This window comes from Spermophilus citellus, assembly GCF_964194105.1.
Source record: "Spermophilus citellus genome assembly, chromosome: 4".
Taxonomy (NCBI): domain Eukaryota; kingdom Metazoa; phylum Chordata; class Mammalia; order Rodentia; family Sciuridae; genus Spermophilus; species Spermophilus citellus.
The window spans coordinates 18,444,480-18,460,842 of NC_138185.1; the positions used below are offsets into that span (position 1 = coordinate 18,444,480).

General features: G+C 53.0%; 1 protein-coding gene across 1 annotated transcript; it reads left to right on the top strand.

The window, feature by feature from the left end:
- The first annotated feature begins 11,322 nt into the window (after positions 1-11,322).
- On the top strand, positions 11,323-15,017 carry MAFB (MAF bZIP transcription factor B). Its single transcript, XM_081292185.1, has one exon. It carries the CDS (start codon positions 12,061-12,063, stop codon positions 13,030-13,032), a length of 972 nt encoding a protein of 323 aa, XP_081148311.1. The 5' UTR covers positions 11,323-12,060; the 3' UTR covers positions 13,033-15,017.
- Positions 15,018-16,363: the final 1,346 nt, after the last annotated feature.

Here is a 16,363-nt window from a genome sequence, read left to right on the forward strand (position 1 = left end):
GTGTTCATTTTTGGCCAGAACTCCTCTGGGGAGGGAGGATAGATAACATACCTGCTGAAGCTGTTGCAGTCATTCGGTTCTTGCCTGGCAGAGCGGAGAGATTGCTTTCTGGTCACCCTCCCCACCCGAGAACCATCCTTTCCAGTCTCCAGGTCTCAAACTTGAAATAAAATCAAATAAAGGTGTAGGGTCAGGATTTGAATCTAGTCTTTCTGACTCCACGTTCAGAAAGACCTGAAGTAAAAGTCAGCCCTTGACGGTCCACATCACTGTGTCTTCCATGACGACAGCCCTGGGCTCCAGAGGAGAGAAGACAGGCTCGGGGAGCGGTGGTAACTTGATGCACACACACAGCCTCAGCGACAGCGCAGGCTCCTGTAAAGGGGCCAGGATGTTCCCATTGTGACCTGGGAGTCTACACGTATGTCCCAACCTGTGGGGTGCTTGATCGCTCAGGGTGCCTGGGATGGTGGCTGGAGGGGTCTCTGAATCTGGTGGACCAGCCCTGGATCCCTGGTCCAGCTCATCTGATTACAAAGGCTAGGACAATAATTGAAGGTGGCTTTGGATTCCCTTGGCAGGATCTGGCGCCAATGCCTGGGGGCTCCGTTGGCGCCTCAGGCCCTGGGCATTCACTAATGGACTGTGGCTGATCCCAGGACTGATTGGCAGCCAGCCCCACGGTCCTCAGGGAAATCCTGGAAATTGTGGTCTCCAACCTGGAGACACTGTCCCTTCTCGGAGCCATGGGGGTGGGGTGGAGAGGGTAAGGGGCTTCCAGTTGGCCCGTGGTAAGGGAGAGAGGGGGAGATGAACTGAGTTCCCCACTTTCCCCCAACCCCCTGGAACGCGAGGTGAATTTCCTAAGCTGAGAAACTCAGAATGCTGTCAAAATGCTGACTCCATTTCCTCTACCAGACCCCCGCCCCCTACCCCCGCCAGCATGGTGGTAGAGCCAGGAGGAATGCTCCAAGGTGTTTGAATAACACCTTGGGATGAGGGTGACTCCAAGACGAGCCTGGACATTGTCATTCCAAGGATAGAGGAGTGAGGAATTGACTCTGCTAGAGATCTCTGAGGACTAAGGATATTTCTAATGTCAGAGAAGGGCTTCCAGGCCTGGGACACAGCCTAAGCTAAGGCAGAGAGGCCCACATAACCGTGCAGGGAACAGCACAGGGGAACTGCAAGTTAGAACATTAGGCAGATGAAGCTAGGCCTTGAACGCAAAGCAAAAATCTCGGCCCTCATCTGGTTGGCAATAGGGATCCATTGAAGGTTGTAAAGGGAGTGCAGAAGAGAGGCATCTGGGGTCTGCCCAGAATCGTGGCTCTTTCTTAGGCACATCAGGCAGGACGAAAGGCAAACACAAAGCAGATGCATCTGACCTTTCTCTAGGACATTCAATATTCATGTGCTTTGCGCATCACCCAAATTTCCTTCGTTTACCCAAAGAGTGAGAAAAAAGCACTTTAGGAAACTGCTATAAATCCAGTGCAAGTCACCATGGTAACCTGATTAGCAGCTAAATTAAGTTCATGATTAAGAAGAAATAAATAAAAATAACTCTCCTCCTTGGCTGGGCTACCCACTGGGCCACTGGCAGCTGAGCAGATGCTGAGGGCTTGGGGAAGAGGGACAGGCTTGGCCCCTGCAGAGAAGTTGGGGTGGGGTGGGAGACACCGATGGGCTTGGGACCAGCCCTGGGTTAACACTGCCTGGGGCTTGATGTGGCCCCTGGTGGCCAGGCCAGGGAGTGCAGGCTACTACGCTTGTAAAAGTCAAAGTCGTGTTGGTTTTTTTTTTTTCCTCCCCAGGGGTCCCATTCCTCCAGGGTGTTTTCTTGATGACCCTGACCAGCATTCCCCTGTATGAGCATTCTGTCCACACACTGCCCTTCCTCTAGTGCCAGGTCTGCACGTCATGGAGTCCTGACAAGACTTAGCCCCGGTTTGGATCCTAAAGTAGCTGGGTTTGGTGGTTACACAGGCATCACGGAAGCTTTGGGCACAATGTGTATAAGGTGTGTGAATACACAGGCCAGCCAGGGGGCCTTCCTGGAGGAGGTGATGCCTGAGAAAAAGACAGGTGTGTCTCCAGAAGAAAGCTGCTGGAGATGCGTACCTCAGGGGAGCACTGTGGCCTTCTGCTGCAGCTGACCAGCAGCTGAAATGTGCTGACACAGGCTCGGAGGAGACCGCCAGGCCCTTATTTAGGTGCGTGGTTAGCATATCCCAGGGCTGAGCAGCAGGAGAGATGGGAGCACAGAGAAATGCTCTTCCCCTACCCTGTTTCCAGGTCTCCTGGCCAAAGCGGTCTACAGCGATGGCTGGGCTCAAATAGCCCTGGAATCTGCTCTGTCACTTGGCAGCGGTGGCCTGTGGTGAGGGATTTAATTCATTTGGGCCTATGAAAAGGGTGGGGTGGGGGGGATGATGAGAACAGTACTTAGCTTCTGAGGTTCTTGTGGAAGGTCCAGTGAGATGGTGCTCAGCCCCTCACACGGAAGCAAACTCTGAGCAGGACGCTTGCTGAGGCTGACTTCAGTCCCAGGGAAGTCTGTGTTGGCTGCTGTGGAAACACCGTGCTAGGTCTCCTCCAAGAGAAACTGCTGCCGGGCGTGGACAGACAACCCGGCTGCCACCCCTCCACTTCACCATTGCGTTTGCGCTGAGCTGCTCTTCCTTCTAGCTGCTTCTGGCCCCTGACTGAGTGCAGGGGTTGGAGGTGGGTGCTCCAGCTGGCCCATTTCTGTGAGGTGTGGGACTCCCGACAGGCAATTTTGGTCCTGAGAGGCCCCACGAGCCTGGTTACAGCTTCCCCCGGAAGCTTTCCAAATCCTCCTCCTTCCCCTGGGCTCACAGGTGTGAACCTGCACTGAGGTCTGAAGGTTTCTCTGCTGCCTTTCCTGTTTTCCTCCTTTATCCTTCCTAGGTGTCTCCCCAGGAAGCCTCAGGCACAGCTAATCCCATTTTGACTTTTGCTTCTCAGCAAAATAACACAGAGGATCTCCCGGGGAAGAATCTCATGTCATGGGTGGGTTGTCACACAGAGGTGGAAATAAGACCCAGGAGATGCTTATAGGTCGGCAGTCGGAGTCTTCTATGATGCTAGGAAAGAAGTGCCAGTGTCCTGTCCTTAAGTTCATGTGTATGACAAAGAAGGAACAGGAGGAGGAGCAGGAGGAGGAGGAGGAGGGATAGTAGTAGGAGGAGAGAGAGTAGAGGAGGAGGAAGAGGATGAGGAGGGAGAGGAGGAGGGAGAGGAGGAGGGAGAGGAGGAGGGAGAGGAGGAGGGAGAGGAGGAGGGAGAGGAGGAGGAGGAGGAGGAGGAGGAGGAGGAGGAGGAGGAGGAGGAGGACTGTTCCCATCATGAGAGGGGTTCCTAGCCCTTACCCCTGCAGAAGTACTTGGGCATAGCAGATGCTCACAACCAAACCAAATCAAAACCATACCGAGTGGCACTGGGATCTGTATCTAACTTAAGTTTTTCTTTAGACTAATTTTATTTTCATTTTTGAATGTTTTGAATTACATCATGTCAGCTTATTTAAGCCTTTTTAGCCCTTTTCTTTGGTGACAGAGACATGCGCACGGAGGTGTGTACGTCTTTATGCTCACACATGAGGGTGGCAGAAACTTTGCTTCAGAGGTCACACCTGCCAGCAGACCCTCAGCCTGCCCCCTGGTCTTCCTGAACCCTCAGCCATCCCCTATCAAGAAAGCAGGGAGCCTCCCAGCTGAGCTGGGCTGGATGAATCTGCTGGGGTCCTCCGCCTTTCCTCCCCCTGCCCACTCCCAGCTCCTTCCCCCAATCTCTCCCTCCCTGCTCCGCAAGATCAGGGAAGCTGCAAACCCAACCCTTACATCAAAAGGGAACTTGAAAAATACTTGGAGCAAAAACTGCTAACTGTGCATCCTTGCTCTGTGCTGGCGCTGATATTAAATCAGGAAATGGCACTGAACAGCCGCTCCAAACACAGAAACAGGGGTTGTCAACACAGAAACCAAAAGCAATCTCTAACAGGCAGAGGTGAAAGGGACCTGGCACAAGGCCTCCATGGGGGCTGAAACCCAGGAGAGGATTCCCGGACTCTGCTTGTCCGTGCATTCTCCCCAGCGTTCAGAATGGAGCCTGGCTGCCCTGTTTCTGGCATGGGAACATGAAAGAGAATTAAGCATGTTGCTTAAATACCTTGGAGATTTTCCTTTTCCTTTCCATAAATATTTACTGAGAACCTACTATGTGCTTGACAGGGAACCAAAAAAAAAAAATGCTTGCTCACATGGAGATACTCTTCTAGTCCTCAGACAGAGGTTTAACTTACTTGAATGGTTCCTGCTGCCTCTCTTTGGGCATTTGAATTTGATAAATTTCCTCCCAGCCTTTAAAGATGGTCAAGTACCATCTCCTCACTGTAGCCTCCCCTGCCACACCTAATTTCCTCCAGGAGAATCCAGGGCCCATTTTCTTGAGATCCGTCAGCTATGTGGGTGCATTGCCTTCACAACACCTTTCCAGCCACGTGGGAAGGTCTGCGGTTTCCTGTAGGGAAGGAAAGAAACATGTTCATCTCCAAGCCTCATCTCTTAGCTCTGATTATAGAATTGACACCGAAATGAAAACCTTGATAAAATCCGTTGCTGGTGTAGATGTGGGGAAACAGATTACTCTCACAGCTTTCTGATCAGAAGTTCAATAGGTGCAATCTTTTTAGAGGCCAATTTGATAATATTAACCATGATAATGTGCATATCTTTCAATCCAGTGTCTTTTGTAGCTTTGTGAAGGAATGCTGGCATATGCCAACAGGAGTGTGTAAAAAAATTGTAGGTTACAGTATTGTTTGTAATAGTGAAGATCAGAAAATGGCTTAATGTCCATCAATCTGGACCTGGATTAAAAAAAAAAAATGTGCAGGGCATCCACAGGGTGGAATGCTACCCACTGGTTAAAATGAAAGAAAGAATAGACCTGGATGTATCCACACAGAGCTGCTGGGTAAAAGCAAAAGGCAAGCTGTAGCTCTAGACATAGATGTTAAAACTACATTGTTGCATTTTTTTACATTGAGAAAGTGGTCTTGTGTATCTCGAGTCTTTCATTTTACAAAGAAGAAAGGGAAGAGAGCCATTGAGTGACCACAGCAGCTCCTGGCTGACCTGAGGCTGGGCTTTCGCATAGCCCAGCAGCTGCGTGCCCTTCATCAGCTCCAGGTAGCAGGTCGGGACAGTGGGAGGTGCTACTCACTTCTGTGTACCCCCCAAGCTGAGATGAGCCTATGGCGGGAAGCTGGAACCCAGGGCCCTGCAGAACACTCAGATGAGAAAGGAGGAATGTGCGTCGGCCAGAGGGCAGGGGGTGCCCAGACCATCCAGACTCCCGGAGGCAGTCCTTCATGAGGGGTGGGTGGGGGACCCTGGGACAGAATGAGGCTTGGTTCAGGAATGATTTCTCATAAGGGAGCAGAGGGCACTGGAGGGGTGCAGGGGAAGCCCGAGTCTGGGTCTGAGGCAGCACAAGAAGGGCCTCGCTAACTTCATTCATTCATTCCACAACAGTAATCGAATTCCTCCTGGCGTGGGCCTTGCATTGGCTACTGGGCGACAGAGACTTTCTGTAGGAACTCATGATTCAAGATCCTTCTAGATTCTCAAAGTATGTTTTATGCAGCAGAATGACTTAGAGACTTATTAAAATGCAAATTCCTCAGCTCTACTCAGACCTGTAAAATCAGACTGCGGTTAAGGAATCTGTGTTTTAATACATTTTCTTAAGTGAAAAACATTTATACTAGCTGATCCAACCATTGTCCTTGAACTTCCCTGTGTTTTTTTTCCTAAGCCCTCTCCCAAACCTGGCTCACCTTGATCCGACTAGGAAAAGGAAGGAATAGAAGTATGAGCCTTGCCAAGTGACCCCAGTATGTGTGTTTTCTCTTGAATAACAAGGATTTTTATACTTGCTAGTAGGCTCTTTTACCTATATGCCTGCTCAGGAACATCTAACTCCTCCTGTAGCTTGGAAAGTTTCATATACAACCTCTCCTAAGTCCTTCAGGGACAAGAAATGGAATCATTCTAGGGTGACATGTGCAAAGGCCCTGTGGTAGAACACATCAGAACACATCTAAAGAAGTATGCATGCCAAAGACATTATGAGGGGAGAAAGCTGGTGGAGAAAGATCATTCAGGACCTGAAGGCTATGTTAAGGAGTTTGGTTCTTTTTCAAGTGTCAAAGGAATTTATATTTAAGCCAGGTAGAAGGGAGAATGATCAGATCCATAGATTAATATAATATGAAAACTGGCTCTACTCCAGAGCCAAACCCTTTGTTGTCATCTAAGTAACAGGGCAGTTTGGATGAGGGTGAATTCACCAGTTGGAGAGCCATAGCCATCCCGTGGTAGAGGGAGAGGCAGAGGGTGATGGTTGGGCTGTGGGAGGTCAGATCTTTAGCCCTGGGTGCAATGATAAGGTTTCAGAATTTCTAACACCGATCTTGGGATGGTGAGGTGTTGGTGGGAAAAGGAACTGATCATCCCTCATTGAGCTGTGGCTTTGAGCAGTCAGCTCCTGATCAGGACTGGGCAGACTCTTCCTCCCTTTCTCCTTCTTCTCTACCTCTCTCTCCCCCTCTCTTTTGATATATGAGATAGAAAAGTTGATGCTGAAGATCCAGCTCTGGCCAGAGGCAGGGCTGAGGATCAAGGCTAAAGACAGCTCCAACGATGGGAGCTAAGATCAGAGGTCAGTCTGAGGCCAATGGCAAGGGACAGGATGGGAGGACTTGGTTAAATTTCTCTTCTTTAACTTGCACCCTACCCTGGTTTCTCTGAGGCTCTACACATTCAGGGGAGAAGAAAGGGAAGGAGAAAGAGCCCAAGGGTGTTTGTGGTCATCCACAGGAAGGCACATTAAACACCTCCCTCAGAACTGAGTTCTCAGAAGGGACTTGGCACTTGGTAGAGGTTCTGCAGTGAAAAAACCAAAAAAACCCAACCAATCAAACAACAACAATAATAATAAAAAAAACACCACCCAAAACAACACTAATCCCATGGAGATTTGGAAATCTTGACTCAGAGATGGCTGGAGAGGAATTGCCCAGACACTTGGATCCCTGGGATGTGCCTGCTGAGATAGGGACCCTACACTTCACAATATTCAGAGCCCTGGACTTGAAGGCGATGTTCCAGCTCATCACTGGGGGCATAACTTTAAAGTATTTAACCCCTGATAACTTTGGTCTTTGTGCAAGATAGGGATGATCCTGCTGATCACAAAGGGCAGTTGTAAACTGAGGGGGCTGACAGGCAGAAAGCTCTTAGAACTCTGCTGTATGGCCACATCTACCTGCCTGCCTGCCTATCTCTGCAAAATAGGCATAATAATAGTTGCTACATCTTGAAGTTGTGAGAATTGAATGACATAAAAGGCCTTGGAGATCCCTGTATGAATAGAGTGAATGTCATTTTGGAATAGCCCCTCTATACTGGAGCAGTGCTGCCCTATGGTTATCTAATGCAGTACTGTCCAATAGAGATAGAATGTGGCTAACATGTGTAACCCAAAGCTTTCTAGCAGTCACATTAAAACTAAGTAAAAAGGAAGAGGTGTATTAATAATAAATTCCCACTCTCTGTGTGTACATGGGGTGGGCAGGTCCCTCTCCTCTTGGGGTAGCAGACAGGGAAAGGGCTTTGCAGGGCCAATGTAACTGGTTCCCATCTGGGACCTGCTGAACCTTCAGCTGCCTAAATGCTACCAGGACACAACCCTGAGAGCAAGTTCTGGGTTGGAATCTGATGGCCCTTGTGTGGGGCAGGGGAAAGTGGAAGTGGTAGGTACCTTTGGGAAAGAGGAAAGGCAGAAAAACCTCTTTCCTTTGGGAAGTCACAGATGTCTAGAGGCTCCTGGAAAGAAACTGGTGACACTACCTGTGGATAATGAAAACACAGAGGGCTCCTGGGGGTGAGCCCTGGGGACCTTGGGACCACTGGCCGCTGCTTGGCGCCCGGATAGTACGACCTTGCAAACCATCTGGCTTTGAGGCCCGGGGGAGTTTCTAGCTCCTCAGTGCTGCGGGCTCCCCACCCAAGGCACATCCCCCTCCATTACCTGCCCGCCCCCCTTTCCATACACCTCCAACCTCACCCGCTGGGTGCCGAGTTCTCCTATGTGCTCACCAAACACCTGCAATCCTCCGGGAAATCCACGGGTCAACCTCGAAGCTTCCGGTTGAACGCGCATGCAGAGAGCTGCGCTCCACTCTGGAAGCGCACAGGAGGGCGCAGCCCGGCCTCACTAGTTACTCTGTTGTCTAAGCACCGGGTGCGTAAAGGCAACGCAGCGAACCTCATACCCAGCAGCTGGCAGTGGGCTCTGCAATCCCTTAGAGAATAACCTTTCCCCACCGCCACCATCCCGAGTGCCTGAGGCTTCGTCCCTGCTGGGGCCCCCTTCATTAGGATCTGTTGTTAAAGAATCCCAAGGTGGTGAATTTGGCCCAACGTGAGGTGAGTAAGGAGAGCAGGTCTATTTTGCGTGAAACTCCTCAATTTGGAGTTTTGGCGGCTAGAGACCAGCTGCTCAGTAGAAGGGTTCTGGCTGTTGCTAATCCTGGGGTTTCCATGAAGCTCAGAACTCTGCACGGATTTGGATCCTGTCTTCCTTTCCACTGCTTCTCCTCCGATGCTTCGCTTCTCCCGCCACCCCTTCTGATTTTCTTTAGTGCGTTGGACTCTCAGTTAAGAGGTTTTCAGCACTCCTCGACCCCACCAGTCTTTTAGAAATAGGGTGCATCCCCGGGTCCTGCTGTATACCTAGGATGGAGAGCCCAGCAAGTTGATTCAGAGCCCTCGATGGCAGCCCGGAGGTCAAAGGGCCCCGGGGGCTCTGAGACCTGTCAGGTAGAGCGCAACAGAAACGGGAACCAAACTGGCCAGGAAGTGGGGTTGCTGCCCTGCAAGGGCCTTCGCTCCAGGGCAGCCTCCAGGTCTCTGTCACTCGCCGCCGCCAGGCAGGGGTGGGGTTATTGCCAATCTTTTGGGAGGTGGGGGGTGGGATGTCTGGGGAATGGGGAAAGAGGGAGTGGCTACGCTGGGATAGCTGCAAAGAAACGGGTTTTGGGTAGAGGTGAACCTAGGAACCAGCATGGATATCTCAAAGTCCAGGGGAAGGGAGTGACGGCAACAGAGACAGGCACTGGGACAAAGAGAAGTGAACCTGCCCAGACAAAGCCTGAGTCCTACAGACCCTAAGACGGTGGCAGGGCGCCTGCTGGAGATTTGGAACTGCAGGGTTGGGGCCACAGGAATCCCCAGGGCCTCAATGGACCACACTCTTGAAACTCAGGTCTCAGTTCTTCAAGGCAAGGGTCTGGAAGACCAGAGGGGACCCATGGGGGTAGGGCATGGCCCCGCCTGCCCTTTTTTTGGTGTGCATCACTGAAAGCTGCAGCGTTGGGCGCACTAAAGAAGCCCAGGGTTTCTTGCGACTCGGAGGAAGGGAGCTGCTGCTAGGTCGAGTTCAGAGAGTGGTGTGTTGTCCCGCTTAGGCCACCTGAGGCGGAAGCCATCGTCTGCGCAGACCCGAGACGGGTGGTTGAGAGGGGTCTCGAAACGTTCTCCGCTAAGCCGCGGTCCAAGCCTGCGCTCACCGCAGGAGAACCAGACCCGGACACTTACTGGCGGGTGCGTGTTCCCAACACCAAGCTTTGGGTAGGAGCAGCGCCGCAGACCGGGCCAGGCTCTCTCCCCAGGCGACCAAATCGTTTAGAAACCACGCTTCTCAAAGAGGGTTGAAGACAGATTTTTTTTTCAGTATTACAGTTACTGATATAAACCGTTTACTTCAAATTTTAGTTAAAATACGTTCATTTTATTAAAAATAGGCAAGTATGACCACGCTCCAACCCAGCCTCCACGAAAGCTAGACTATAGAGGAGTTTCAGATTATTTGGAATCAAATATTTTACTTTCTAACAGTTGACTTAAGTCTGGTCCCGTCCGCACTGGTATGGCCCACCGGACCTCTATGCGCGGTGTCAGTCATGCCGGTCCCCTTCAGATAGCGGCTGGGGCACACTCACCCAGAGCACTCTTTCGCTTTTCGCTGCGCACCCAAAGCTGGAGAGCAGAGCGCCACGCCGGAGGCGGGTCGCGTCTCCGCATCCAGCGAATTTGCGATTTATCAGCGTTGGGATGTTGGGGTCCGGGTCTCTGGAAGATTCCTTATTTCTGGACATCGTGGCCCGGGATAGGGAGAGTGCGCGGCCGGCGCCTAAGAGCTCTGTCTGAATGCCTAGTGTGCTGCATTCCAGTTTCCCCGTCTGCGCTCCAGGGAGGGTTCTCACTGGACTGCCCTGGGCACCCTAGCTTTGGCATTTCCACTTGCCGCCAGTGGGCCTCCCCTATCCAGGACCTTTCCGCTCGGGAAGCAGCCTACTGGCACCTCCGAAGGCTGGGGCAAGGAATTTCAGCGGGGGCAACCGGGACTTGCGGTTAAGGCGGAAGAAAGGACCAGAGGACACGTGCGTGGCTGTAGGGGAACCTGTCCTAGGCTTCAGTACAGTCGCTGCCTGCGTTCTGTGCTAGCTCGGGTTGGCCCAAGTAGGGAGACCTGGCTGGGTCCAGGCGCCGTCCAAGCCTTCTGGCTAAGGGCAGGGCGGTTCGGGCGCCTTTGCGCACCGTGGCCACTTGGGGTCGCACGTTATGCCTGTTTGAGCCTCTGCGCTGCCGGCACACGCCGGGATCTGCTTAATCGTTACAAAACGTTCAAACAAAAACAGGGCCCGTTCCCTAGCAGCCAAGAGACACTCGGAGCACCGTCCCGTGCTGGCCTCGGCCCCGAACCTCAGAGCGCTCAGGTTTCTGTGCATTTGACTGGGAAAGGGATTTGGGGCCTTTGGGCCGATTCTTTCTCGGTTACCTCGGTCGTGAGCATTTGGGGGTGGGGTAAGCGCAGGGAGCTGCAAGGCCCGTGGTGTTTTATCTTAGGACTCCGCCACTGCACCCGCTAGGAAGGTTACAGCCCATCTTGGCCCAAGAAAGGTCCCCTGAGGTTAAGAGTTGGGTCTGAACACAACTCTCGGAGCCCCAACCTTTTCCTCCCTCCAACACACTCAAATACACGTAGACCTTCAGAAACACAGGCACACTTGGCACACATTTCACTCGGCCAGCAGCCGCGAGGGCACACAGAGCGTCGCCCACTGGGCGGGGGCCGCTTGGGAACAAAGGGCCCGGGAGATTTCGTCCCTGCGCTCATTCCGAGCCTCCTTGGGAGTGACACGGGCTGAAATAGGGATGCAAAGGATATTGAGGGATGTGAGAGTGCCCGGGGTGTGTGTGGGTGGAAGTAGCGACCTGGCCAAGAGGTGGGGCGCGCAACTAAGGCGAGCGTTCAGGGGCCAGGACCTGGAGGGTGGGGGGTTGGGCCCAGGCCGGCCGTCCCACTCCGCTGCAGCCCTTTGCCAGGCCTAGGCGGCTCCAGAGCTGCTCCGGCCTCCAGTCAGCTGACTAGGGGGGCGGGGGAACTGTCAGGCGCGCCCCGCCCAGCGCCGCTGGGCCGCTGGGGCCGTGCAGCCATTGGCCAGCGCGCCGGGCCGCCCGGGCCCCTGCGCCCCAGTGACATCAGGAAAGCGATAAAAGGCGGCTGCGACGCCGGATCCTGCACAGCTGCACCGCCGGGCTGCGAGCGGCTGCGAGCGAGAGAACCCTAGAGCTTGAGAGCGAGAAAGCGAAAGGCGGGCGCTCGCCCCGCGCCTCCCCTCCGCCCTTCGCGCGCCTGGCTTGCCTCTCCACCCTGCCCGGCTTGACCCGGCTCGGTCCCGTAGCGGCCACAGACCCCGGCACTGGGGCAGCGCAGGCAGCCTCGGGACTCTCCGGCGCGCCGCCGCGTCCCCAGACAAAGGCTTGGCCGGCGGCCCCGGCCCGCTGCGCCCTCGGCTCCCCGCCTCCCCGGCTCGCCGCTCTTCGCCCCCGCGCTTGGCTCGGCGCGCTCCGGCCGGCCGCAAAGTTTCCCCAGCGGCAGCGGCGACTGAGCCTCGCATTAGCGATGGCCGCGGAGCTGAGCATGGGGCCAGAGCTGCCCACCAGCCCGCTGGCCATGGAGTACGTCAACGACTTCGATCTGCTCAAGTTCGACGTGAAGAAGGAGCCGCTGGGGCGTGCAGAGCGTCCGGGCCGGCCCTGCACGCGCCTGCAGCCCGCCGGTTCGGTGTCGTCCACGCCACTCAGCACACCGTGTAGCTCGGTGCCCTCTTCACCCAGCTTCAGCCCGACCGAACAGAAGACCCACCTCGAGGACCTGTACTGGATGGCGAGCAGCTACCAGCAGATGAACCCTGAGGCGCTCAACCTGACGCCCGAGGACGCGGTGGAGGCGCTCATCGGCTCGCACCCAGTGCCACAGCCGCTGCAGAGCTTCGACGGCTTCCGCGGCGCTCACCACCACCACCATCACCACCACCCTCACCCGCACCACGCGTACCCCGGCGCTGGAGTGGCCCACGATGAGCTGGGCCCGCACGCTCACCCGCACCATCACCACCATCACCAAGCGTCGCCGCCGCCGTCCAGCGCAGCCAGCCCAGCGCAACAGCTGCCCACCAGCCACCCCGGGCCGGGTCCCCACGCGGCGGCCGCGGCGACGGCGGCGGGAGGCAACGGTAGCGTGGAGGACCGCTTCTCCGACGACCAGCTAGTGTCCATGTCCGTGCGTGAGCTGAATCGCCACCTGCGGGGCTTCACCAAGGACGAGGTGATCCGCCTGAAGCAGAAGCGGCGGACCCTGAAGAACCGGGGCTACGCCCAGTCGTGCAGGTATAAACGCGTCCAGCAGAAACACCACCTGGAGAATGAGAAGACCCAGCTCATTCAGCAGGTGGAGCAGCTTAAGCAAGAGGTGTCCCGGCTGGCCCGCGAGAGAGACGCCTACAAGGTCAAGTGCGAGAAACTCGCCAACTCCGGCTTCAGGGAGGCGGGCTCCACCAGCGACAGCCCCTCCTCTCCCGAGTTCTTTCTGTGAGTCGTGGCGGGTCCCGGCCCCCGCTCTTTCCCGGGCCCGGATCCCCAGTCCCGTGTCCCCAGCCCTGGACTCCCTTGGACTCTGTCCCTGCCATGGCCCCAGCCTTGACCTGTTTGACTTGAGCGAGAGGGTGGAAGGGCGCGCACGGGCCGCGGGCGACGGGAGGGAGCGCGGGCGGGCAGGGGACCTTGGCTAAGGCGAGAGCAGCGCACGCCAGCGCCGCCTCCTAGACTCGAGCAGAGCCAGAGAGACGAGGAGGGTGGGAGATCCCGGAGCAACTTTTCTCTAGGCTGGAAGGCGGCGAGGCATACTACCTAAGAGTCGCCCAGCAGTCTGGAGACTCTAGGCTTTCTGAACTTTGAAAGTGCTGGGGCCGCTGCTTCGAAGTCCGGAGCTCAGTCCGCCCCAGGAAGAGAGCAGAGGAGAGGAGAGGGACCCTGGCGTCCCAGCCCGCTCAAGGCGAGGCTGAGCAAAGGAAGGAAGAGCAGTGGGACCTGCCTGTCCAGAGTCCGGAGAACACTGGTTCTCAGCCGAGAGACGCGGGCCTCAGTTAGGACTTTCGGCGCGCAAATCTCATCAGTTTTATTGCCTGCTCGATTATATAGAAAAAAATACGAAAATCTGCATTAAAAATATTAATCCTGCATGCTGGACATGTATGGTAATAATTTCTATTTTGTACCATTTTCTTGTTTAACTTTTAGCATGTTGTTGATCATGGATCATAACCCCCCTTGTTTCTTTGGGTAAGAAGGGATCGCAGTTTGGAAACTCCTGCGGCTGCGAGCCGGGTTTCAGTCCCAGCTGTCGGCTTGTAAATACCCGCCCCGCCAAACCGAATAGAGAACGTGGCAGCAAGCTGAAGTGTCTTTGTTTGGGTTTAGTATTATGACATTTTTTTTAAAAAATTTGTAAGTAAAAACAAAAACAAAAACCAAACAAACGTTCTGGGGATTTAGCATTAGGCAACAACTTTGTCTTGGGGCACCCTTAGAAGTTGCATGTTTTCTTCCCTTCCCCTGTCCACAATGAGTTCTCTTGTCCTCCTGCTTTAGTTTTCATTTTGGGGAGTTTTGAGGGAAAGAGGGTACAAGGGCAGGAGCAGTGGTGGAGTGCCATACCGGGGACCCTAGAAATGGTCCTCAATTTCTGCCTTGTCTCCTGGTCAAATTGACACCCCTAATAAGAGAGGAAAGAGAAACACATCTCCTCCAGTTTTTATTTTAATAAGAAGAATCACCCCAGGGTCTTTTTTTTTTTTTAATTCTCCAGTTTGCACTCCTTGCAGGCCCCCCAGCCCTCCTAGGGTGAGAAGATTCCCCATCAATGGTGACCCCAGCTTGTAGTGAAGCAGCTGCCACTGCTCAAAATATACCAGAAACCCAAACATTGGCAAGTAAATTTGCAACTTTAGACAAACGCATTATGTGTTTTGTTCCCTGCTTTTGAGATAGCAGGAAGAGTTATTGGTGGTTCCCCCCCTCCCCTTCAGTTGTATAGTAGTTATAGGGAAGATCTGGGCGTTTTTCTTTATTATTACTTTTTTTTCTGCAGGTCAGTAAAAGGATTTAAGTTGCACTGACAAAAAAACAAAAAAAATACAAAAAAACAAAAAACAAAATGAAAGCATATTTTTTAGTTCCCATTTGAAATTGCTGGCGCTGCTGGCCGGATGCATTTTTGAGTTTGTATTAGTTGATAAATTAACAGTAATAACAAGATTGTATGAACCGCATGGTGCTTGCAGTTTTAAATATTGTGGATATTCGTCCTGCATCAGAAACGAGCTTTGGTTTTTACGGATTCAACTGTGTTGAAATCAAACTTGCCGCAACAGAAATTGTTTTTATTTCATGTAAAATAGGGGATCAATTTCAAACCCTGCTTATGATATGAAAATATTAAAACCTAGTCTATTGTAGTTTTATTCAGACTGGTTTCTGTTTTTTGGTTATTAAAATGGTTTCCTATTTTGCTTATTAAAACCATGGAAATGGTGTTTATTTAGAGAACTCCGCCTTTGCATGACTTTGACTCTCTTGTTTCTTCAAGAGTTGCACCAATTTGGGGGGCACTCTCCCCCCATGTCAATTGAAAAGAAAACCAAGTCTGGGCAGCTGTCTTCCTTGAGTGTTTGACTGAGTGTGTGTATGTGAGCCTCAAATGTATTTTCTGCTTCTCATCCTAGGTCCAAACCCCGGTCGAGTTTTGTTTCTGAGCCAAGAGGGTGCCGGCCGAAAGACCTCCGAGTCCCTAGGCATGGGGCACAGGCCACTTATTCAGTGCTTTCAGGCTTGGCAATCAGAACTACCCTACTAGACTTCCCTGCTCTGAATAGTGAATGGCAGAAACCAGGAAGCCAATAGTTCTTGCCCTGATGGGGAAACCACATCTTTTGGGTGTTCCGGGGCCCTTTGCCTTCCTGCCCAGGCTTCAGGTCTCTGACTTTCTTCTGCCTGGTAGCAACCAGAGCTGCCTGGAGCTGAATGCTCTGAATAGAAGCCTACCACCTCCCCCCAAAGGCTGGTGAAAGCAGGCGAAACCCAGCACCAGATTTGGCATATAGGGCCTTCCAGATAGGAAGCCCATCCTCCTTCTTTTGGGGGTAGTGTGCTTAGGCTTGCAGCGCTCAGCCCCACAGAAGGGCACACCACTGCGGAGCCTGCATTTCAGTGGCTCCCTAAATTGGGACTTGAATGGGGTTTTGGGGTCAGCATTCTCGCACACCAGCTCTGACGGCAGCCTGAATATTCCAGGCCAGAACGTGGCCCTAGACCCTTTCCTTTTTCTGATACTTGGAAGATCAATGTTCACTTAGGTGCTCTTGGCCTCCTTGGAACCCTGTCTATAACTTAGGGTTGACACATCTGGGATGTGGGATAGGACCTCCAAATCTCAGAAGAGTTCTGTACTCTCTTGGCAGTAACTTCAGGGACTTCCAGGCTCCTTAGACTCAATATTCAGATTGAATTTCTCTGGCCCAGAGTTTCTAACACGAAATTTCAGGACCCAATGGGGGTGGGGTGTAGGAGCTCCAGCCAGAAACCTGAGCTGGGTGGAGCTTGGGAGAAGGAAGGAGAGAGCGAAGCTGGCAGAGAATAGATTTTGGCCAGGATTCCTGGAGACTGGCGGGTAGAGGTGGTGGCTGGGGTCTGGGGAAGAGGGATGGAGAGCTAAAAATATAAAGGTACAAATAGTATTAGCAGTAATTTACATATATAATTCTTCAGTGTCCTGTAGGAGAGAAGCTAGGGATTTCATCTTGAATTTGATTCCCCAAACCAGTCCATTTAGATAAGCGAAAAGACCTTTCTGGCAGGGAAGATTTTGG

Excerpts from the sequence above, each read along its gene's own strand:
- MAFB (XM_081292185.1), top strand. The coding sequence starts at position 12,061 with ATGGCCGCGGAGCTGAGCATGGGGCCAGAGCTGCCCACCAGCCCGCTG.